Raw genomic sequence first — 22,938 nt, forward strand, 5'->3', positions numbered from 1 at the left:
AGGTTGTGTGCCGGGATCTTCGTCCTGTCGTGGAAGCGTGTCGTCATCGAGATCTTCCATCGGTTGGGGAGCGTGCCGTAGGGAACCGTCTGGCTGTTGTTGAAGTAATGGTGGCGAGGCTTCTGGTTGGCTGTTCCTGAAGTGATCTGGCCTCCTGCTCAACGCATCTGCCCGTGCGTTTTCCGAGCCTTTTTTGTAATTGATTTTGAAGTTGAACTCTGAAAGGAATTCTGCCCATCGAGTCTGTCGTCCGTTCAACACCTTGGTGGTAGTGAAGTACCGCAAGTTCTTGTGGTCTGTATAGACCTGGACTTCGTGGGTTGTGCCGCTGAGGTATGGTCTCCATTCTTGAAAGGCTTCGATGATGGCTAGCAACTCTTTGTCGTGGATTGGGTAGTTGAGTCGTGGTCCTTCGAGCTTTTTCGAAAAGAATGCAACTGGGTGTAACTTCCCATGTTCATCGCGCTGGCCAAGTTGTCCTCCGATTGCATAGTCTGATGCATCGGTTTCGACCTCAAATGGCTTCCGTGGGTCTGGCAACCAGAGCACTGGATCGGCGATGATTGCGTCGCGGATCTTCTGAAACGCTTGTTCGTGCTCGGCTTCCCACCGGAACTCGATGTCTTTCTTCGTGAGTTCGTGCAATGGTCGTGCAAGGTCGCCAAAGTTCCTGATGAACATTCGGTAGAAGTTGGCGAATCCGATGAATCCTCGCACCTCTGTCGTCGTTGTTGGTCGTGGCCATGTTTTGATCGCTTCGATCTTCGCTGGCTCCATCCTGATTCTGCCAGGCGAAATTTCGTATCCGAGAAACACTGTTTCCGTAACATGGAATTCGCTCTTATCCTTGTTGACTGACAATTTATGCTCGTGGAGTGCGTTTAGCACTGCCCTCACGTGTTCCTTGTGTTCCTCGAGTGTTTTGGAGAAGATGAGGATGTCGTCTAGGTAACAGACTGCGAATCGGTCGAGGAATGGGCGGATCGCATGATCAACGACCGCCTGGAAGGTTGCCGGTGCGTTTGTCAATCCGAAGGGCATTACGAGGTACTCGTAATGGCCGTAGGGAGTGCGAAACGCTGTCTTCCATTCATCCCCTTCCTTGATGCGAATGTGGGCGTACGCTGTTGGAAGGTCGAGGCGAGTAAAGTAACGGGCGCCTGCCAACTGGTCTCGAAGCCGCGAGATAAGTGGCAAGGGGTACCGGTTCTTTACCGTCTCTCCGTTCAGCTGTCGGTAGTCCACACACATCCGAAGCTTCCCATCCTTCTTTGGAACGAATAGGACTGGGTAGCCCGCCGGTGATGTCGATGGTCTGATATGCCCTATCTTGAGATTCTCCTCAAGATATCTCCTTAACTCAGCATCTTGTTTTTCGTTGGTGTGGTACACCTTGAAGAACTTCAATTGGGCTCCTTCCTTGAGTTTGATTTCGTGATCCCAAGGTCCATGGTCTGGTAGCCCCTTAAGATGCTTTGCTTCGAACGCCGGGTGTCCTTGGTATTCCGCTGGGATTTTGCCCGTTTCCGCGTTCTTCTCTGTACTCCGGTAGTACGAGAACTTGTCTCCGGCCGTGATACTGGCCGCTTCCCTCCAGGTGACCCAATCCTGGAATTCAAATTCTCCGGTCTCATCGATTGAGATGACAGCGATTTCGATGTCGTCTGTGTCTCTCTGAGCCGTGCGAGGGCATCGTCGCAAGTGGCGTCGTCTCTGGCCTGGTCTTGCCGATTCCCGCTGTTCTTCCTGGTGACTGCCGCCTCTTCCTGAGTCCGTAGTGCGCTGCCTGGCACTGTCCGTCTCTTGCGGTGGATCCATAGGGGCCGCCTTCCGGGGCGATCTTCCCTGCTGCGATCCGTCGTCTGCGCTTTCCATCTCGTTGGTCGGATACGGCCTCTGTTCCCGAGGTCGTAGGTGGCCACCTCCCTTCCAACTGATGTCTGGGTCGTAGTCTCGATGCCATGGGCGTCCTAGAATCATGTCCTTCTTAGGCCCCATTTCAACAATGTCAAACACCACTCTGGTGGTTTTCCCTTCCACCGTGATCTCAAGTGGTTCCGTTTCCCGTCGTACCCATTGGGTGTCGAATGGTCCTTTAACGATGTGCTGTTTCTTCTTGATCCTCCACGGGATCCTAAGTCGATTGACAAGTGTTGGCGAGATGAGGTCGACCTGAGATCCTCCATCTACCAGTGCCAATGTTTGGAATCCTTTCCAGTATGCCATAACCCAGATTCTGTCATCGGGCTTGTCGTTCTGAATCGCAGCGGCTTCCTTTTTGCTCGCTGGGAGGTCGTAGATCCTTTTCCTTGCGTGGTTCTTCCTGCACCCGCGGATCTGTCGTTGTTGTGATGGATTTAGTGGTTTCCGGGCCCCTCGGAGGGCCCTGAGCCGTTTCCCAACTCCGTCCTGGCGTCTGGATAGGCGTCCCCATCCTCCTGTGCCTCTTGGTTGCCGTCCTGCGGTCCAAGTCTCGGGAGTTCTTCGAATAATTGTCGAATTTCGTTGGCTCTTCTTCCTTCCTCTCGTCGTTCGCGAGGCGTCATCCATCTTCGTGTATGTGTCTTGCGTTCGTGATGTTCTTGGAGCTTCGCTTGCATATGGATTAAGCAATCCTGGCTCTTGCACTGTCGAGTGCTATTGGGCCACCGCTGGCAGTCTTCTGGCTGGGTTCTTCGCGGTGTCACCCTGATTCTGTCGTATGCGTTGGTCCTTTCGACCTTCCATAGGGACTGGTCGGCGCCGGTCCCTGCGTCCCAAACCCACGGGACTGGTCGAGGTTCTCCGTTTTGGTCGGTAGGCCTGTCGGGCCAAAAGTCGTTGTCGAATTTTGATCGAAAATGGTATCGGCATTCGTGCGCGATGCACTGGAACCATGGGACGTAGACGTGGTCGTATCGCTGGGGTTGGAGTCGAAGTGCGTCTTGTTCGTGGGGTTCGTAGCGCGGGCCGAATCCAATCCAGATGCGTACCGCGTTGCTGTCCCCGACGCCGTTGTACGGCTTCTTATTCCAAAAAGTGTCCCAATCTTGTGGTTCCTGCCCCTTGAGTCTTCGCTGGTTCTGGGCCTTCTGGTATTCAGCCTCGGGGTTCTTGATTCCATTATTCCCCCTGCCCTGGCTTAGGTCCTGTGCTGGTCCATCCCACAAGTTCGAGTGGTGCTCTTCCTGGACCCTGACCAACTTGGCCTTGACGAATTCTAGTTGGCTCATGGCCTGAGCCTTTTCTTCTGCGAGTCTTCGGGTAATTGTTCGAAGCTCGGCTTGTTCCTCTTCAGCCTCCTGAAGGCGCTGGGCGAGAAAGATGGGGTTCGGGCCAACGGGTTCGTTGTCCGATTGTCGTGTCCTCCATTGACCTTCTTCATTCTGGGTCAACTGGAATCCCCAACCTTCTGCGAGTTGTGATGCTGCGGCGGCGGCAATGTCGTAGCCTGTGATGGGTTCTTCGAACGTAACGTGGGGGCTATTGCTTCCTGACCGAGAGGAGTCATCGATGCTTCCTTCAGCCATGCCTCGGTCAACTGCGTCGTCGAAGTCATCCTCGGTGTAGCTTGCCGCAGCCACTTCAACCACGCGGGTTGACTTGTCGATCGTGGCATTTTCCTTGCCGGGCACCTGCTTCCAGTTCTTCTTGCTGCGGCACTCCCGCTTGAAGTGCCCTTTCTTGCCGCAATTGAAACAGGTGGCCTGGGACTTGTCCTTCCGTCCTTTATCCTCACGCTGGGTGGCGTCCACGTCCATTGGACCAGCGTGGGTGCCATGCGACGTGCTGGGGTACTGTCGCTTCTTTTTGTCGTTTGCCTTGACGAATGTAGGCTGCGTTCCGCGTCCCTTGCGCTGCTGGCGCCTGGCATAAATCCGGTCGTCAATGCGGATAGCCATGGCGATATATTCGTCAAGCGTGTCGGGTCGGTCCTTTTGATACAGTTCATCCTTGACTTCTTCCTTCAAGCCATCGTAGAACAACTGCATAAGACCTTCGTCATTGATCTCGCACCGAAGTGAATCCTGGCGGAACTGCATGGCGTAGGCAGCCGCCGACTTTGTCTGCCTCAGGCGTGCGAGTCGCTCCTGCGCGTGGAGCTTCTCATCATGGTCTCCGAACACCTTCTGGATTTCCTGTTCAAATTTGTCGTATGATTTGAAAATTTCAATGGTGAAATCGTCCTGAGCGTCCGCACTGTTGGTTAGCCAATCCTTAAGGGTGGGTTCAAACCATCGAAGTGCCTTCCCCTCGAGCCGCGAGGAGATGAACATGACTTTGGCGGATTCGTCCGCAAACTTGTCCGGGTAGTACTTGAGGTAGGCCCTCATGGATGTAAGGAATCCAGCGAGTCCTTCTTTGTCGCCTCCGTACTTGGGGGGTGCTTCGAGTTTGGCTTTGTCCTTGGGCTTGCCGTTGTAGGCCTCGTTGACGAGCTGTTGCATATGGCCGTTTTCGGCCTCAAGCTGGGCGATTTTGGCGTTGAGAGTCTCGAGAGCCTGCTGCATCTGTCGCATGGTTGCGGCCTGGCTCTGGGATTCCGGGGTGCTAGGTGTCTGGGGCGCCATGATGGTCGGTGGTACCTTCGATCTGAACCGTGACAGAGTCAAAGGGAGTGAGCAACGTGTGACGAAACCACAGGCAGTCCTGCCTCTGAAAGGGTTCGCCGGTCGAAGGTATCTGCTGGTCGGACTGTAGGTCTCGGTGAAGCCAAAAGGTTCACAACAATGCAAGTCGCAATGTCTGCACAGTAATGTAGGGCTACTTTACTGCTTGTAATTGCTCACTGAGGAAGCTAGCTATCTGAATGAGAGGCAGAATGGTAGAACTATATACAGCTTCCTCCCCTAGGTATCCCGTACCTAGATCTCTGGAACATTTGGAACAATTGTCGTTCCCATTGTTCCATCTGGAACAACGTTCCTTGGCGTTGTTCCCCAGGAACAATCGTTCTTGGCATTGTTCCTGATTTCCCTAATCCTCATTGGTTCCTTCTTCCTCGTAATGATTGGGTACGGGCGCCGCCCGTTGACCATGCAGGTCGGCCCCCACCGGCCTCTGCAGGTTAGTTCATGACAGTGGCCCTCCTTCAGGCAGAGAACGCTTTGCTCCGCAAGGCTAACGAGGCGCTAAGCAAGCGCCGGAGAGCTAAAAGAACACGCGTGCAGCTTGGAGGATCACTTACTATATAGGAGGCACAAGAGGTGGTAAGTCAGGGGGCTATAGGTAGGGAGGCAATGCAAGAAACATAGCTAGATAGTGGTGGTGCCGGGGTGGGTTGTACAAAGGTTCAGTGCTGTAGTGTGTGCGGCAAGCCTGGCCATAATGCCCGCACTTGCCAGGAGGATGTAGAAGGATCTGATTTATCTGTTTCTGATGTAATTATAGTTAGTTGCTAGTGTTGTTATATTGTAATTGAAGATGGTGTTCGTAGGGTAGTAGGGAGTGCGGCGCTCGGTGATATGCGGCGCTCGCTGATAAGATACGTTATATAATGATTCATCATACCAAGTGGTAATTCATTATGCATGTTCCATTACATCATGCATGCAAGCTCAGACCTACTCGCATCCTGTATCTAAAGCCTACCTTGCAGTCTCGAGGATTTCTTTCCTCCTGCAAGTTCAATATTCTTGCAATGCAGTCAGTTTACCACCAGAGGCTTGACCCTGGCCTTGAACGACGGCCCTCGTAACAAGACCAGTATTTTCCCTTATTAGACTTGGCTATATCGGAGACGAGTTTCGCTAAATCTAGGTTACTGTCTAGCTATAATAGGCTATATAGGTAAAGGGCCCTATAATCGTTAGTCTCTATAGTAATATAATAATAACTAACGTTCTTATAAATGGACAGCCGTCCAAAACGAATATAATACTCAAAGAATAGAGAGATCTTACGGAAGAAGAAGAGCATCGAACTAAGAAGGTCGTATATCGAGAGCATCGTCGCCTATAGCGCTGTAGTCAGTGCGCGGTGGAAGGCTTTAGCGGCCTTGTTATCTCGTCCCCTATACGCCGCGAGCTTCAGCTTCACGGGGTTGTTGATGTCGTTCGGGTTAAGCGTAAACCAGATGACTATAAGGCCGAATGCTACGATCATGGACCAGATCTTCTTCCGCATCGATAGGCGGCTCTCGTTTGACATCGGGTGCTGGTTACCGTAGAGCGGGAGCTCCTTTATGAGCGCAAGGACGTCCTCGTCAGTGGCCTTTCCGGTCTCGGACATCTCCTTTCGCGCTTCTTGCAACCGCTCGGGCGTTAACCTCCGATGCGGATGTTGACGAAACGCCTACCATTCCAAGCATGAGTATGCCTCCCATTTTTCAGGCCTGATGCTACGCTAACTGTCGATTCAGAGACCGATAGCGTCAATAGTGGTTCGGACACTGAGCAATTGCTTGACGAACAACTCGCTTCGAGTAGAAGTACCTCAACGAAGAAGAGGAAGGTTCCAAGCTCTCCCGAGCCGATTAGGAGCAAGAGGTCCACGGCAGGAAGAAAGAAGCCGCGGCCGTATGACTAGAGCTTAGCATGAATCTAAGACACCATTTCCCTGATTTCTCTGAATTCTGCGGTGGCATACTCGAATCTACAGGCCTGGTGCAGCCAGGGACGAACTGCACCGGTGAGTTCCTCCAGGCTTCCTTTGGCGGGCCGCGCGAAGCGGCACGGTCTCACTTGTTGCCCCAGTCGGAATAGGCCTCGCCTAGAAATTGTGTCAGGGCGACCTCGTAAAGGAAGTCAAGAGAGAAGGCTCCCCAGCGCAGACACTGATGATACTGTGAGTCGTTGATGGCTTGCTAGTGACTCGACCACTAATGCCGTCAATTGTAGTCAAGTAGTTCCTTGTGAGCGGCGATGCGCCGGAGGATCAGTATAGTGGATGCCTTCGCCACTCACACGACCTGATCGTTCCCCAACTGCACCTTGTGTGTAGCTCGTTGCCAATTAAACCCGCGATTCTGAGGCTGATCTGCCACTAGGTGATGACTGCCTAGCTAAAAGAGACCGTGCCGTCTTGAGCCTGAGCCTTCGTATAGCTGACACCATGGACTTTAAATCCTTGCGCATTGAGAAGGGTAATGGTTCCACCCTGGTTGTTGAGCGGAGCATCTGGCACTTTGACTATCACGGTGCCCTTGGCAGCAATCTTCTGGGGTGCTGGTAGCTCCTGATCCTCTGTAGCCTCATTACGAATCTTCCACCCGCTCAAGTCCTGCTCCTTATCCTTCCGGTTGGCCAGCGTGACGGTCTGGGGAGGGGTCCCCGGCTGGTTATCTCGCCTCAGTGGGTTGACAAGCGCCCGCGTGATAAACACCGGCGAGTCGTCGAGGTCATATTTGGCTCGGGACCGGTCGTCGAAAGCACTCTTGGGTGCCAAAAAGTTCGCCCACGTCATATATCCGGTCCGTGGCAGTGGCTGGCCGGCTTCGTTGGGACCATCCTCGGTATGGACGGCTTGCGATGCGAAGCCGATGAAGATGGCCTCCCAATGGTCCTCGAAGTCGAGGATAAGAGCGCCGTCCTGGAAAACGCCGTTTTCCCACCCCCAGCGTTGCGGGTTCCCCTGATTCATGTGTACGTTATGTATACCCTTGCCATTGCTGAACTGAGTACCATAGATGTACACTGTGGCGCCCGCCAAGATGGCCCGGTCCAGAATGGGTTTCAGCTGATCAAGAATGTCGTTGTTTGGGCCGTCAACGTCATGCGGAAGGATGCGGCCGTCGCTCCGGCGGAAGAGGTTGCTACGGATGAAGTCGATCGCAAGGGTCCCAGGCCCCTGCTCCGATGTGCCAGCAAGGCGTCGGAAGCCGTTGTCGAGCGCGGCGAGCTTCTGGGTGATGGGATGAGCGAATCGAGGGACCGTCCAGTATGCGAGACGGGACTCCCGGCGATCGCCCGACTTGATATTGATAGCAGCACGACCCTCTCCGTCCTCGTTGTCGGCAAAGTAGAGCGAGAGATGTGGCGATACCGAGTCTTGATCCCTATCTTCGTAGGTGTAGCGGATAGGCCTTGCCTTCCAGACACCATAACCTTTAAGGACCATTGCGGCAAGTGTTAATAGTCCAAGTTGGAGAGTTTAGACCGTATAGGATATAGTGAGCACAGAATAATCATAACGTTCCTTTACCAAAGAGAAGAGTTAGAAGAAAAGACGCACGTATATATAGTGCGTAAGATCATCTGACTCTTGTAACGGAATAAGCTCTGCGGTAGCCTGTTGCAATAGACTTGCTGTCGTCATCACCACCATCGTCGTCATTACCATCATCATCACCACCATCATCGTCATCGCTACGTCATCACTACCATCATTTATCATCATCATTTATCATCATCATCATAATCATCATCATAATCATCATCATCATCATCATCATCATCATCATCTGTCATGATCATCGTCATCATAAGGATAACTATATGATATGTAACGTACATAATAAGCGAGTGACCCAGATGTGACGGTGCAATGCACCGACCATGATGATGATATCATTTGTATATATAATGATTCATCATACCAAGTGATGATTCATTATGCATGTTCCATTACATCATGCATGCAAGCTCAGACCTACTCGCATCCTGTATTTAAAGCCTACCTTGCAGTCTCGAGGATTTCTTTCCTCCTGCAAGTTCAATATTCTTGCAATGCAGTCAGTTTACCACCAGAGGCTTGACCCTGGCCTTGAACGACGGCCCTCGTGACACCAGACAAGCGAGTGACCCACTCTCCACTACCCTACACACATTATCCTTAATTGCAAAACAACAGAACTATCAACCAACTACAATTACATCAGAAACGGCTGAATCAGATGCTTCTGCAACCTCCTGGCAAGTGCGGGCATTATGACCAGGCTTGCCGCATACACCACAGCACCGAACCTTCGTACAAGCCCCCCCTGTACTACCACCATCCGGCTGCATTTCTTGTGCCACCTCCCCAACTATAGCCTTTTGGTCTAGTAGATCCTTTGCATCTTCCACTGTAAGTGATCCTCTAAGCTATACACGCGTTCTTTTAGCTCTTCGGCGCTTGCTTAGTGCCTCGTTGGCCTTGCGGAGCGAAGCATTCTCTGCCTATAGGAGAGCCACCTGGTGTATTATAGCCATTGTACTCTTTGTCAGCTAGTCCACAGCAGCCAACATCGAAGTCGGGGAGCTATTTTGGTGGGTGGCAATACGAGTCTTGATGAGCGTTGACTGTGAGTTGGCTTCTCTGGTATTATATAGTGTTTGGAAGACCTAAGATTATACAGTGCCTGGCCGTAAAGTTAGGGGTGTTGGTATATGAAGCTTGATATCTAGCTTCGAAAGTACCCTCTTTGGATCGTATGGTATAAGGCCAGCCCCTGTAAAACCGCCCTAGATATTCCTCTTAGTGATAGAGGCAAAGAAGGCTGTACGAAAGGCATAAAGGAACTCGAGCTTGCTTATGTGGTTAATATACGCGTGTATTAAGTCCTCGATCTGGCGACCATACGCCTGCTTTAACGGCCCAAAGCAGCCAACATCGAGCGGCTGGAGGAGATAGGAGGAATGTAGAGGCATGCAGAGCGTGATAATGTTGTTCTGCTGGCAGTAGAGCTCGAACTCGGTCGAGTGGTGGCTTTCGTGGCCATCAAGGATTAACAACCGGTATTTACCCTTTATATAGGGTGCTGTATAGTAGTTGAAGTGCTTAATCCAATCTAGGCCTACTATATTGGTAGTCCAGCCGTTCTCGGTGGTTGCAATGCGCTAGTCGGCCGGGAGGTTGCACTCAGTATACTAGTTGGCAAGGTGGTATTGCGCGGCTAAGATGATAAATGGAGAGATAGCCCAGCCGAGAGCATTGACTCCTTGGATTACTATTGCCTACTTACGATTGCCAGGCTAGGCCAGCTTAGCCTTGCTCTGGCCATCTGAGGTCGTAACAACCATGCCTGCAAAGATAATGCCTATTATAAACCCGGTCTCGTCAAAGTTATAGATATCGTTATCTACGAGACTATACTTGGCCTTAGTGTTCTATATAAGCCTAAACCACTCGCGAATAATGTCTAGATCTTCATATCTAGCCCTTTGGTAGTTGTATCTACGTGTATATCGCGTACGGAGCTCTGGCCGGTGTTTGACGAAGTTGTAAGCCCAGCGTTTGCCAACAGGGGGCGCGTCGCGTTCGCGCAGTAGTTGGTTGGCCATATCTTCTATACCATACAACTTAGGCGGGAATATACGTGCAGATAGCTCATTGATATATTGAACTATCGCCTTCTCTTCTAGATCTATAAGGTTGCGCGAGTTGGCTGAAAGATTATATCGTGCAGGCTTGCCGGCGCATCGGCGCCCCAGGGTCCTACGGTCGACCCCATAAATCTTAGCTGCGGCTCGTTCACTTAGATTCTTGTCATTTTGAAGAGCTTAGAGAGCCAATATTATCTGGCCTTCTTTTGAAGTAGAGGGCATTTTGGATGATAGAGAAAATTTTGTTGTTGAGTGCAAAGATATCGCGTCATGTAGGAAGTGGGTCACTTGCTTGTCTGGGTTACTCGCTTATCATGTACGTTACACTAAAAGAATGTATAATTACACACATATACACATATACCCTCACACACAATTTTATTCCGTCCGGCGGGGTTAACCCGAAAGGGCAACTAATACTAATTAACGTACATTATCAGCGAGCGGGACATATCAGCGAGCGGGACACTAAGTTCTTGGCACAACGCGTCCTTCCTCATCTACCTCTAACAACGCGTTTTTCCTACAACTAAAGATGTCTTCCACTTCAAAGGAAGCTAGGGTAACCTTGGCCTTCAAAGCTCTTGAAAATGATATAGAACTAAGCCTTCGAGCCGCGGCCAAACTCTATAACGTGCCAGTTTCAACCCTCGGCTACCGACGTACCGGCCGGCCTATACAACGCGATCTTCCAGCCAATTCGAAGAAGCTTACCCAATCTGAAGAGGAGGCTATTGTTCAATATATTATTGAGCTATCTATACGAGCTTTTCTGCCGAGACTACGTGGTGTAGAAGATATGGCCAACCAACTGCTACGCGTACGCGACGCGCCCCCTGTCGGCAAGCTCTGGGTGTATCGGTTTGTCAAACGCCAGCCAGAGCTCCGTACGCGTTATTCGCGAAGATACGATTACCAGAGGGCAAAGTGCGAGGATCCGAAGGTCATTGGCGAGTGGTTTGCCCTTGTACGGAATGTTAAGGCTAAGTATAGTATCGTAGATGACGATATCTATAACTTCGACGAGACTGGGTTTATAATGGGCATTATCTTCCCGGGCATAGTGGTTATAACCTCGGATGGCCGTGGCAAGGCGAAGCTAGCCCAGCCTGGCAACCGTAAATGGGCGACGGTGATCCAAGGCGTTAATGCCCTTGGCTGGGCTATCCCTCCGTTCATCATCTTAGCAGCGCAGTTCTACCTCGCCAACTAGTATACTGAGTGCAACCTCCTAGCCGACTGGCGCATTGCAACTACCGAGAATGGCTGGACTACCAATGCGGTAGGCCTTGATTGGATCAAGCACTTCGACTACCATATAGCGCCTCGGACAAAGGGCAAATACCGGTTGTTGATCTTCGATGGCCACGAAAGCCACCACTCAACCGAGTTCGAGCTCTACTGCCAGCGGAACAACATTATCACGCTCTGCATGCCTCTATATTCCTCCCACCTCCTCCAGCCACTCGATGTTGGCTGCTTTGGGCCGTTGAAGCAGGCGTACGGTCGCCAGATCGAGGACTTGATGCGCGCATATATCAACCATATAAGCAAGCTCGAGTTTCTTTGTACCTTTCGCGCGGCCTTCTTTGCCTCTATCACCAAGAGGAATATCCAGGGCGGTTTTGCAGGGGCTGGCCTTGTGCCGTACGATCCAGAGAGGGTACTTTCGAAGCTAGATATCAAGCTTCGTACACCAACACCCCCAACCTCACGGCCAGGCACTGTACAATCTTGGGTCTTCCAGATACCACACAACCCCCGAGAAGCCAACTCATAGTCAACGCTCATCAAGACTCGCATTGCCAACCATCAAAATAGCTCCCCGACTTCGATGTTGGCTGCTATGGACCAGCTTACCAAGGGTACAATAGCTATAATGCACCAGGTGGCCCTCCTTCAGGCAGAGGTGTCTTCGCTCTGCAAGGCCAACGAGGCGCTAAGCAAGCGCCGGAGAGCCAAAAAAACACGTGTACGGCTTGGAGGATCACTTACTGTGCAGGAGGCACAGGAGGTGGTAGGCCAGGGGGCTATAGGTGGGGAGGCAATGCAAGAAACACAGCTGGATGGTAGTGGTGCTGGGGGGGGTCGTACGAAGGTTCGGTGCTATGGTGTATGCGGCAAGCCTGGTCATAATGCCCGCACTTGCCAGGAGGGTGCAGAAGGGTCTGATTCATCTGTTTCTGATGTAATTGTAGTTGGTTCTTAGTGTTGTTGCATTGCAATTGAGAGTAGTTGTTATAGAGTAGTGGAGAGTGTCCCGCTCGCTGATATGTCCCGCTCGCTGATATGTCCCGCTCGCTGATAATGTACGTTAACCGTATATTTCGCAAGATAACGTTATGTCCTGATCTCCTTATAGCCTATGTAGTAATCATTCTAGCTTATGCTCTCTCTTTTGTCATTTCTCTATAGGTTCTCGTGGGTTAGTAGGATTGTTAGTAGGCTGGCTTGAAGGCAATTCTCCAACTGTTCAACGTCCTATTCTCGGCGGCTAAAGCAGTGCCTGCTGTCTATAGCACGAGGTGATGAGTGCAGGTTCGGTGGAAAGTAGTGGATGGTTGGTAGGGTGATTTAGTCAGCCTATAGTTGATTCGCGTCAAGTTGGCCCGTGGCTATTGTGAACTATATTGTTGCCTAAATGGCCTATAGGTTTAGAGTCTAGTCGCTATTATCTAACAGTGATTTCCTGCTAAGATAGAATGAAATATTACTTCTATAGATATCTGTCACAGCAGGTTGCTCCTCGGTGTGGCCGAGTGGAGCATGTGCTATGGCGCGCCTGCATGAACGCGTATATGAACCACAGAGTCGCAAGGTTGGGGGACTTGCGATATCGGCATCCTTTTGGAAGGTGCGAGTTAGCCGAGTGGTTCAGGTAGCTCAATCTATCACAATATCTATCTACTAGAGCATCTTAGTTTTATATAGGGTCTATTTTCTATTTTAGAATAGGAAGTGTTCAATAGTCTTGCTTGCTTATCTATATACGCACTGCTCTAACAGGGCTCTCTAATTTGGTGGAGGTAAGTGTTGAGCCTTGCTATGCCTATTCTAAGCTAAGCGAGCACGCTGGCTTCCTTCTATGATAGGCGGTTATAGAGCTGTCTCGTATATTTGCCTAGCAGTGCTATGTCGACCCTTTTAGAATGACGTCCGACGTTCTCTAGCAAGTGCCCACTAATGCCTCTCTTGGATTATACCATGTTGAGCGTTATCGACCGCGCTCTAGGCGATTGTATTTGCGGAGTGGCGCCCTGTTAGAAGGCTTCTCTGGATTGTTCCTTGGCGATGTTCAAGAGTTTGTCCTCTTCGCTCGCAGAGATTCATCGTATCATTACTCTGTTCCCGGTTCTCTATAGCGCTCTAATAGAATTATAGATGTAGCGGATATAGTACTGGCCGGACTGCTATCGGGGGTGCCGGAGTATGAGAACAGCCGCTTTATTGCTTGTTGATAGTATAATGCTGGCAGATCTAAGCGCTGGCAGCGTGCTTAAAGCGCGTTCTATTGCTACAAGCTCTCTAGAATATAGGCTCTATTCCGATCTTGCCCCGAGTGTAGAGGCAAAGGTCCCAAGCTTTGCGCTACTATGTATAGACGCCGGCAGCGTAACAACTCCGCTAACCCCTACTATACCGTTCCGTGCCGAGCTGCTTACGGCGATACGTATATTATAGTTAGCATCTCGCTATAACGTATCTTATAAGCGAGCGGGACATATAAGCGAGCGGGACACTAAGTTCTTGGCACGACAAGTCCTTCTTCATCCACCTCCAACAACGCGTTTTTCCTACAACTAAAGATGTCTTCCACTTCAAAGGAAGCTAGGGTAACCTTGGCCCTCAAAGCTCTTGAAAATGATACGAAACTAAGCCTCCGAGCCGCGGCCAAGCTTTATAACGTGCCAGTTTCAACCCTCGGCTACCGACGTACCGGCCGGCCTATACGACGCGATCTTCCAGCCAACTCATGGAAGCTTACCGATCTAGAAGAGAAGGCTATAGTCCAGTATATAACTGAGCTATCTGAGCGAGCTTTTCCACCAAGGCTATATGGTATGGAAGATATGGCCAACCAACTGCTACGCGTACGCAATGCGCCCCCTGTCGACAAGCTCTGGGCTCACAACTTCGTTAAACGCCAGCCCACTCTCTGTACGCATTAGTCACGTCGATACGACTACTAGAGGGCCAAGTATGAGGACCCAGAGGTTATTGGCGAGTGGTTCGCGCTCGTATAGAATGTCAAGGCCAAGTACGGCATTATGGATGATGATATCTATAACTTCGACGAGACTGGGTTCATAATGGGTATCATCTTCCTAGGCATGGTAGTTACGACCTCTGATGGCCGTAGCAAGGCCAAGCTGGCCCAGCCTGGTAACCGCGAGTGGGCTACGGTAATCCAAGGAGTCAATGCCCTCGGCTGGGCTATCCCACCCTTCATCATCTTAGCCGCGCAATACCATCTTGCCAACTAGTATCAAGAGTACAACCTCCCGGCCGACTGGCGTATCGCGACCACCGAGAAGGGCTGGACGACCAATGCTATAGCCCTCGATTAGATCAAGCACTTTGACTTCCATATAGCACCTCGTATAAAGGGCAAATATCGGTTATTGATCATCGATGGCCATAAGAGCCACCACTCGACCGAATTCGAGCTCTACTGCCAGGAGCATCATATTATCATACTCTATATACCTCCGCATTCCTCCTACCTCCTCCAGCCACTCGATGTTGGCTGCTTTGGGCCGCTAAAGCAGGCGTACGGTCGCCAGGTCAAGGACTTAATACGTATATATATCAACCATATAAGCAAGCTCGAGTTCCTCTATACCTTCCGCGAGGCCTTCTTCGCCTCTATGATGGAGAAGAATATATAGGGTAGCTTTATAGGTGCTGGCCTTATGCTATACAATCCAGAGAGGGTACTTTCTAAGCTGGATATCAAGCTTCGTACACCAACACCCCCAACCTCACGGCCTAACACTGTATAGTCTTGGGTCTTCCAGACACCATATAACTCCCGGGAAGCCAATGCGCAGTCTACACTCATCAAGACTCGTATTGCCAACCATCAAAATAGCTCCCTAACCTCGATGTTGGCTGCTGTGGACCAGTTGGCCAAGGGTACAATGGCTATAATGCACCAGATGGCTCTTCTTCGCGCCGAGGTCTCTTCGCTCCGTAAGGCCAACGAGGCACTCAGCAAGCGCCGGAGAGCCAAAAGAATACGCGTGCAGCTTGGAGGATCGCTTACGGTACAAGATGCAAAGGATCTACTGGACCAGAAAGCCGTGGTTGGGGAGATGGCGCAAGAAAAGGAGCCGGATAGTGGTGGTGCAGGGGAGGCTCGTACGAAGGTTCGGTGCTCTGATATGTGCGGCAAGCCTGGCTATAATGCCCGTACGTGCCAGGAGGTTGTAGAAGGGTCTGATTCAGCTGTTTCTGATATAATTGTAGTTAGTTAATGGTCTTATTGTATTGCAATTGAGGATGGTTGTTGTAGAGTGGTGGAGAGTGTCCCGCTCGCTTATATGTCCCGCTCGCTTATAAGATACGTTATCGCTATCAGCTCGTCTATAATGGTTAGTACGCGTTCTTCCCACGATGGTAACGTAAACGGGTTGATGGTTTTCAACTCCTCTATCGCTATATCTTTAAGTGCATCTACCACCTAGTATAGCAGTAAGCGGGTTGTCTCCTAAACTTCCGCATTCGAGATAGGTTTCTATATAGTGGATAGGTATCTAGTAGGGTGTGAATGTCCGTCTATAGCTTAATAGCCCGTCTCTAGAACTGGTCTTGTACGCTGGCGACGTTGGCCTCTGCTTCTCTAGACCCTATTGATAGGCCCCACGAGTTTGTCCTTGTATGCGTGCATCCAAACAGTGGTAGCGTAGTCCACGCGCAGGGCGACGGTGCATATAAATAGCTGCCGCGCAGTTGATAGAGATAGTCCTCGGAGTCGGCGTAATTCCATTGCCGCCTCCAAGCCTTTGGACTTAGCCCTCGAGATATGTTCTTTAAACTTCAGCTTCGCATCTATAACCACTCCAAGGATTTTGATATGGCTCTGAGGTTCGACAGTCTGTCCCTTAATGATAAAAGGTAGCGCGTCCGTCTTATATAATTTGCGAGCGAAGTGTATAATTGCTGTTTTCTCAGCCTTGAACGTTGTACCGCTCCTTCTCTCCCAATCTAGGGCGTTCTTGATAATGGCTTCGATGCCTTTGCGGTTGCTCTATGCCGTGGGTCTCGTAACCTACGCATTGAAGTCATCGATAAAGGCTATCGCACCCCCGGTGTAGATCTGTTCTTAGAGGAGTACAAGCGCTTCGCTTGCTCTGCAGACCATTGCTTACGAGCCTTGTTCTATATATATTGGACCTGGGTACGCGAGGATTCGCGCCCCGACATGACGGTGTTGAAGATATAACTAATCTGCTACTCGCGCAACGCGACGGCGGACGCGTCGGCAAGCACTAGGCTGAGAAGTTCGTCAAGCGACAACCGGAACTTAAGATGCGTTTCAATCGCATATACGATTTTCAGAGAGCCCTTTGCAAAGATCTATAGATTATTAGTGCGTGGTTGAAGCTTATATATAACATGAGAGCGAAGTATGGCATCCGCAACGACTGCAACTTCTACAACTTCAATAAGACTGGCTTTATAATCAGCGTTTTCTAGGTATCTATAGTAGTTATACGTGCCGATCGACGTGGAAGAGGTAAGGTAGTTTAGCCTGGTAATTAGGAATTAGCTACGGCGATTGAGTAACGTATCTTATAAGCGAGATGAATATATAAGCGAATTGAACACTTTGACCGCGACGCGTCTTCTCTCCATACTACAACCAAAATCCTCTACACCTAACAATGTCTTCGGCTTCAAGAGAATCTAGGGTAATCTTAGCCCTTGAAGCTATTAAAAAGAACCCAAAACTTAGTCTTCGCGCCGCAGCAAAGATCTATAACGTCATAGTCAATACTATCTGAAACCAATGCGACGGCAAGCTTGCACGACGCGACACAACGCCCAACTCGCGGCGGCTCACTGATTCCGAAGAGAAGTCTCTTGTTCAGTATATAATTGAGCTATCTAAGCGAGCCTTTCCTCCGAGACTATATAGTATAGAAGATATAGCTAACCAACTGCTATGCATACGCAAAGCGCCCTTTGTCGGCAAGCTCTAGGCGTATAACTTTGTTAAACGCCAGCCAGAGCTCCGGACGCGTTATACGCGTAGATACGACTACCAGAGAGCTAAATGCGAGGATCTGAAGGTTATTGGCGAATTGTTTACCCTTATATAGAACGTCAAGGCCAAGTACAGTATCGTAGATGACAATATCTACAACTTCGACGAAACTAGGTTTATAATAGGTAATATCTTCCCGGGAATAGTAGTTACAACCTCGGATGGCCGTAGCAAGGCAAAGCTATCTTAGCCTGGCGACCGCGAATGTGTCATGAACTAACCTGCAGAGGCCGGTGGGGGCCGACCTGCATGGTCAACGGGCGGCGCCCGTACCCAATCATTACGAGGAAGAAGGAACCAATGAGGATTAGGGAAATCAGGAACAATGCCAAGAACGATTGTTCCTGGGGAACAACGCCAAGGAACGTTGTTCCAGATGGAACAATGGGAACGACAATTGTTCCAAATGTTCCAGAGATCTAGGTACGGGATACCTAGGGGAGGAAGCTGTATATAGTTCTACCATTCTGCCTCTCATTCAGATAGCTAGCTTCCTCAGTGAGCAATTACAAGCAGTAAGGTAGCCCTACATTACTGTGCAGACATTGCGACTTGCATTGTTGTGAACCCTTTGGCTTCACCGAGACCTACAGTCCGACCAGCAGATACCTTCGACCGGCGAACCCTTTCAGAGGCAGGACTGCCTGCGGTTTCGTCACAGAATGGGCAACGGTAATCCAAGGCGTTAATGCTCTTGGCTAGGTTATCCCTCCGTTTATCATCTTAGCAGCGCAATACCATCTCGCCAACTGGTATACCGAGTACAACCTCCCGGCCGACTGGCGCATTGCAACCACTGACAATGGCTGGACTACCAATGCAGTAGGCCTTGATTGGATCAAGCACTTCGACTACTATATAGCACCTCGGATAAAGGGCAAATACCGGTTGTTAATCCTTGATAGCCACGAAAGTGTGACGAAACTACAGGCAGTCCTGCCTCTGAAAGGGTTCGCCGGTCGAAGGTATCTGCTGGTCGGACTATAGGCCTCGGTGAAGCCAAAAGGTTCACAACAATGCAGGTCGCAATATCTGCATAATAGGTAAAGGCTACTGCTTGAAATAATTGCTCGCTGAGGAAGCTAGCTATCTAAATAAGTGACAGAACGGTAGAACTATATATAGCTTCCTCCCTAGGTACTTTTGCACCTGGATCGTCTGGCTCATTGATAATCTAGATGAGCCGCTTATCGCGCTCATCACTGATCACATTAAGCCTGCTCATATTGCCAAACAATGAGCCCTCCGCTCATATTGCCAAGCAATGAGCCGTCTGGGGTCCGCACTGCGTCCCATTCCCGATGGTGCTCTGCGCCTGGCTGCGGCCCCGCCGGCCTACATATATGGTTAGTTCACGACAATCACGCTCTGCATACCTCTACATTCCTCCCACCTCCTCCAGCCACTTGATATTGGCTACTTTAGGCCGTTGAAGCAGGCGTACGGTCGCCAGATCGAGGACTTGATACGCGTATATATCAACTATATAAGCATGCTCGAGTTCCTTTATGCCTTTCGCGCAGCCTTCTTTGCCTCTATCACTAAGAGGAACATCCAAGGCGGTTTTATAGGGGCTGGCCTTGTGCCATACGATCTAGAGAGGGTGCTTTCAAAGCTAGATATCAAGCTTCGTACACCAATACCCCCAAACCTCACGGCCGGGCACTATACAATCTTGGGTCTTCCAGACACCATACAACTCACGAGAAGCCGAGTCATAGTCAACGCTTATCAAGACTCGCATTGCCAACCATCAAAATAGCCCCCCGACTTCAATGTTGGCTGCTATAGACCAGCTTACTAAGGGTACGATGGCTATAATGCATGACGTGGCTCTCCTTCAAGCAGAGGTGTCTTCGCTCCGTAAGGCAACCAAGGTACTAAGCAAGCGCCGAAGAGCTAAAAGAATACATATACAGCTTGGAGGATCACTTGCAGTAGAAGATGTAAAAGATCTACTGGACCAAAAGGCTGTGGTTAGGGAGGTGGCATAAGAAATACAGCCGGATGGTGGCGGTGCAGGGGGGGCTCATACGAAGGTTCGGTGCTGTGATGTGTGCGGCAAGCCTGGCCATAATGCACGCACTTGCCAAGAGGTTGCAGAAGCCTCAGATTCAGCTGTTTCTAATGTAACTATTGTCAGTTCCTAGTGTTGTTGTTTTGTAATTGAGGATATTGTTGGTAGTGTAGTGGAGAGTGTTCGACTCGCTTATATATTTGGCTCGCTTATAATGCACGTTAAGCTGTAACGAAACCAGGCAGTCCTGCCTCTGAAAGGGTTCACCGGTCAAATGTAGTCTGGTCGGGCTATAGGTCTCAGTGAAGCCAAAGGGTTCACAACAATGCTTGCCGCAATGTCTGCACAGTAAGGTAGCCTCTACTCTACTGCTTGTATTGGGTTGCTCACTGAGGAAGCTAGTTATCTAAATGAGTGACAGAATGGTAGAACTATATACAGCTTCCTTCCCTAGGTACCTGTGTACCTAATTCTGCTGGATCGATGGTATCAAACATCGATCCCATAGATCCGTCCTGGCTCGACTGGATCAAACCTCGATCCATTCGATCCTCTTCTGATTGGTCCGTCCAGGACCAGAATGATTGGACGCGGGCGCCGCCCGCAGACCATGCAGGTCGGCCCCACCAGCCTCTGCAGGTTAATTCATGACAGCTTCTTATTACCCTTCTCCTCGATAGCATAGACCATATAAGCCTAGAGGAGCGCTTTAACCTTAACTAGGTCCGCCCTAGAGAAACGCAACTATCGTTATACTCTTATAGTAAGGTAAGAAGTACGTTAGGAATAAGAAGAACGACGAAAAGGTAAGGGAGGAAGAGAGTTCTCTAGGGAGGGTGAGTTAAAAAGTACGTTAGGAGTAGGAGAACGAGGAAAAGGTAAGGGAGGAAGGGAGTTCTATAGTTAGAGGGGAGAGGAGGGAGGTAACGATAGCATACGCAAGCCAGGCTAGCAAGACCAGCAAGGCTAGCATATCGAGGCTCGGGGGTTGGGCGCAATTGGTTCGCGTCCCCGAACGGGAACGGGATCCTAGCGCCTAAAATACACCGCCATTGCGATTGCGCGGGGTGCGAGCTAAGGGACCGGATAGGGTGTGAACCAAGTAGATTGGGCGACGCCTTCCGGGCCCCGTCGCCGGTGCCGTTTGGAGTTGTTACGGAGCCGGCCCCACTCCGGGAACGCGAACGGGTTCCCGGCCGGCAAAACTGCGGGTGAGGCGCTAGTCCGTGCTCGCTGAGTCATCAATTGCAGCTGTGCGAAAGTCAAGATTTTGTTTCGCGTCCCGGGGTTGCGATTCTGCTCGCGTTGTATACAGATAGGCATCGGTCCGACCGCTGGAACATCCGCCTCCTCACCGCCGCTAACCACTCGAGCCGGCAGGAGACTATTAACAAGGCGCTCAGACCGGTGAGCTTCAAGCACCCGGACAAGAAGCCATCCATCCTTATAGGGGTCATGGGCATCTGCGGCGAGGGGGGGTTAAACGGCATGCAGAAGGCCTGCTACAGTGTCTCAGTCGACCTCCCCATCTCCGAGGCCCTCTATGGGCCCAGGTGCGCGGGCCGGACTTTTCCCGTACGGTCAGATACACGCCTCGCAGCATTACGGGCTTGTGTCCCTGCATCCAGCCGAACGCGCCATCCTCGCCCAGCACGAGAAGAGAGACGACGATTTCCGGCGCATTCTAGCGGAACGGGCAGGACATACCCAAGAGTTCGGGTGTGGAGACCAGGAGTGCTGATATCAAGGTCCGAACTGGGACAAACTATGCTTGATTTTGGTTGATACCGTCATCTTGGTCCTTTCAAAACTAGCCATGTAGCTTACTCCCTAGCTAGCACGTTATTCATTGACGTGATCGAGGTGTGGGCATGACGATCGTCAAGCCGAGAGTTTAGCGGGGCCGCAGGCGCGCCCCAGAGTATGACGACTCATGTCAAATGCTGCGGGAATCGAGGCCGTCAACAGCTCGTCCAACAAGAGAAGGGTAGCGCATTAATATGAAACCCAACAATTTGTCGTCAAAAGTGGGCGAGGGACTGACAAGTTGAAGGTTGCCAGATCTTCGTACTATGCTGACCTCGGTAGCGATTCCTAGCCTATGGATGAGATCATCACTGAAAACCGCTCCTATGTAACACATCGCTCAACCCACCCACGGAACTCGCCGGCGACCCAACCCGCCAGCAGCCGTAGCACCTCAAGGAGGCGGTACGAACCGTCAACGGTCACAGTGCTTCCGGTCTCGAGGGGCCCGCACACCTCGAACCCACTGTCTCTGTCAAACGCGAAGTACAGCTCCCACTTTTCGCACACGACAAGCAGGACAGGGAGGAAGGGCAGGTTCGTTGGGATGCCCGCCTCAGCGGACGGCAGTGGCTCGAATCTGGCCACGCGGCCGTACCAGGCCGCTAACCATACACCCAGCTGAGCCTTACCTTCGGCACGCCGTCGAATGTCAATCTTGGTTTTGATTAGCACGCCGTCGGCTCGTAACACAACGGCCCGTGCGTCGATTGATTGAAGGTCCGTGGACGCTCGAAGCCGTCCACGCAGTTGGCGATACGGACGGCGAGATGTTTTTCGGGCTGAAGAAGCAGTGCGTAGTCGATCATTTTGCCGCCCAAGGCCTCGAGCTCCCCTCGCGCGGCCGGGACGAAGGCTTTAGCAATGGCAGCGTGCGAAATGTTTTCGGCGCCAACGTGCGGCGTACTGGAGACGGCGAGGCGCAATAGTGGGCCGTGAATGTGGTCATTCCACGCCGCTTCGGAGCGGGACGTGTTTACGAACCGCATAGTGGTAGCGACGATATCGCGGACGGCCTTGAGCTCGTCGTAGAGGCTAAGGAGGCCGAGCATCCGGTCTTCGTCGGCGCCAAGCGACGGGAAGAGCCGACACGCATCGTCCCTCTCTTTGTGGCTGGCCACCACGACCCTGTCAATCGGCGCAAAGCGTGAGTCGTTAACCATCAGCTCCTCCTTCAAGATCCCCTTCAACTCCCACGGCAAGTATCCCTCCCCTTGTATTACCCTCCAAATATCTTCAAAGAGTTGTAGTGCGCGGGCGTAGTCCGAGGAGGAAGGATGTCGAGCGGCCAGGCCATCAAGAACCGTATGCATTCGCTGATGCCGAGGCCAGTACAGTCGCAGATCCGCAGGCAGGTTCGCCACGGTTGCGTAGGATGTTCTCGCAACCCCCTATAATTCCGGCGCCGATGTCCTTCACCGCTCAGCTTCCCGCAAGCGACCGGCAGTTCACCACTTCCGGCTCAAGAGAGCCAAGCCCCTGCGCCAGTGCTCGCACTCGTTCCACAAGCCCCGTCAGGAATACCGATGACCTTCTCAAACTCGAAAAGCCCGTGACCTGGATGACTCCGGATCCACCCACGCTGAGGAACACGGTAAAGGCGACAGGGAGCGCCGCAAATC

General features: G+C 51.2%; 3 protein-coding genes across 3 annotated transcripts; all 3 read right to left on the reverse strand.

The window, feature by feature from the left end:
* Positions 1-5,629: 5,629 nt before the first annotated feature.
* Positions 5,630-6,167, reverse strand: B0T15DRAFT_534969 (uncharacterized protein). The gene is made up of 2 exons (XM_062869472.1): positions 5,839-6,167; positions 5,630-5,769 (listed from the first exon to the last, which is right to left on the reverse strand). Exon 1 carries the CDS (start codon positions 6,127-6,129, stop codon positions 5,935-5,937), a length of 195 nt encoding a protein of 64 aa, XP_062719696.1. The 5' UTR covers positions 6,130-6,167; the 3' UTR covers positions 5,630-5,769; positions 5,839-5,934.
* An 811-nt stretch (positions 6,168-6,978) lies between these two features.
* Positions 6,979-8,108, reverse strand: B0T15DRAFT_485707 (uncharacterized protein; the record flags this gene model as incomplete). Its single annotated transcript, XM_062866305.1, has 2 exons — positions 6,979-8,002; positions 8,077-8,108. 2 exons carry the CDS (start codon positions 8,106-8,108, stop codon positions 6,979-6,981), a joined length of 1,056 nt encoding a protein of 351 aa, XP_062719697.1.
* Positions 8,109-21,371: 13,263 nt separating this feature from the next.
* On the reverse strand, positions 21,372-22,629 carry B0T15DRAFT_557328 (uncharacterized protein; the record flags this gene model as incomplete). The annotated part of the gene is made up of 2 exons (XM_062870444.1): positions 21,372-21,973; positions 22,063-22,629. 2 exons carry the CDS (start codon positions 22,627-22,629, stop codon positions 21,641-21,643), a joined length of 900 nt encoding a protein of 299 aa, XP_062719698.1. The 3' UTR covers positions 21,372-21,640.
* Positions 22,630-22,938: the final 309 nt, after the last annotated feature.

The sequence above is a fragment of the Chaetomium strumarium genome, assembly GCF_033439665.1.
Source record: "Chaetomium strumarium strain CBS 333.67 chromosome Unknown B0T15scaffold_5, whole genome shotgun sequence".
Taxonomy (NCBI): domain Eukaryota; kingdom Fungi; phylum Ascomycota; class Sordariomycetes; order Sordariales; family Chaetomiaceae; genus Chaetomium; species Chaetomium strumarium.

What these genes read in the sequence shown, in the direction of transcription:
- B0T15DRAFT_534969 (XM_062869472.1), bottom strand. Translation starts at nt 6,129, where the DNA reads ATGTCAAACGAGAGCCGCCTATCGATGCGGAAGAAGATCTGGTCCATG.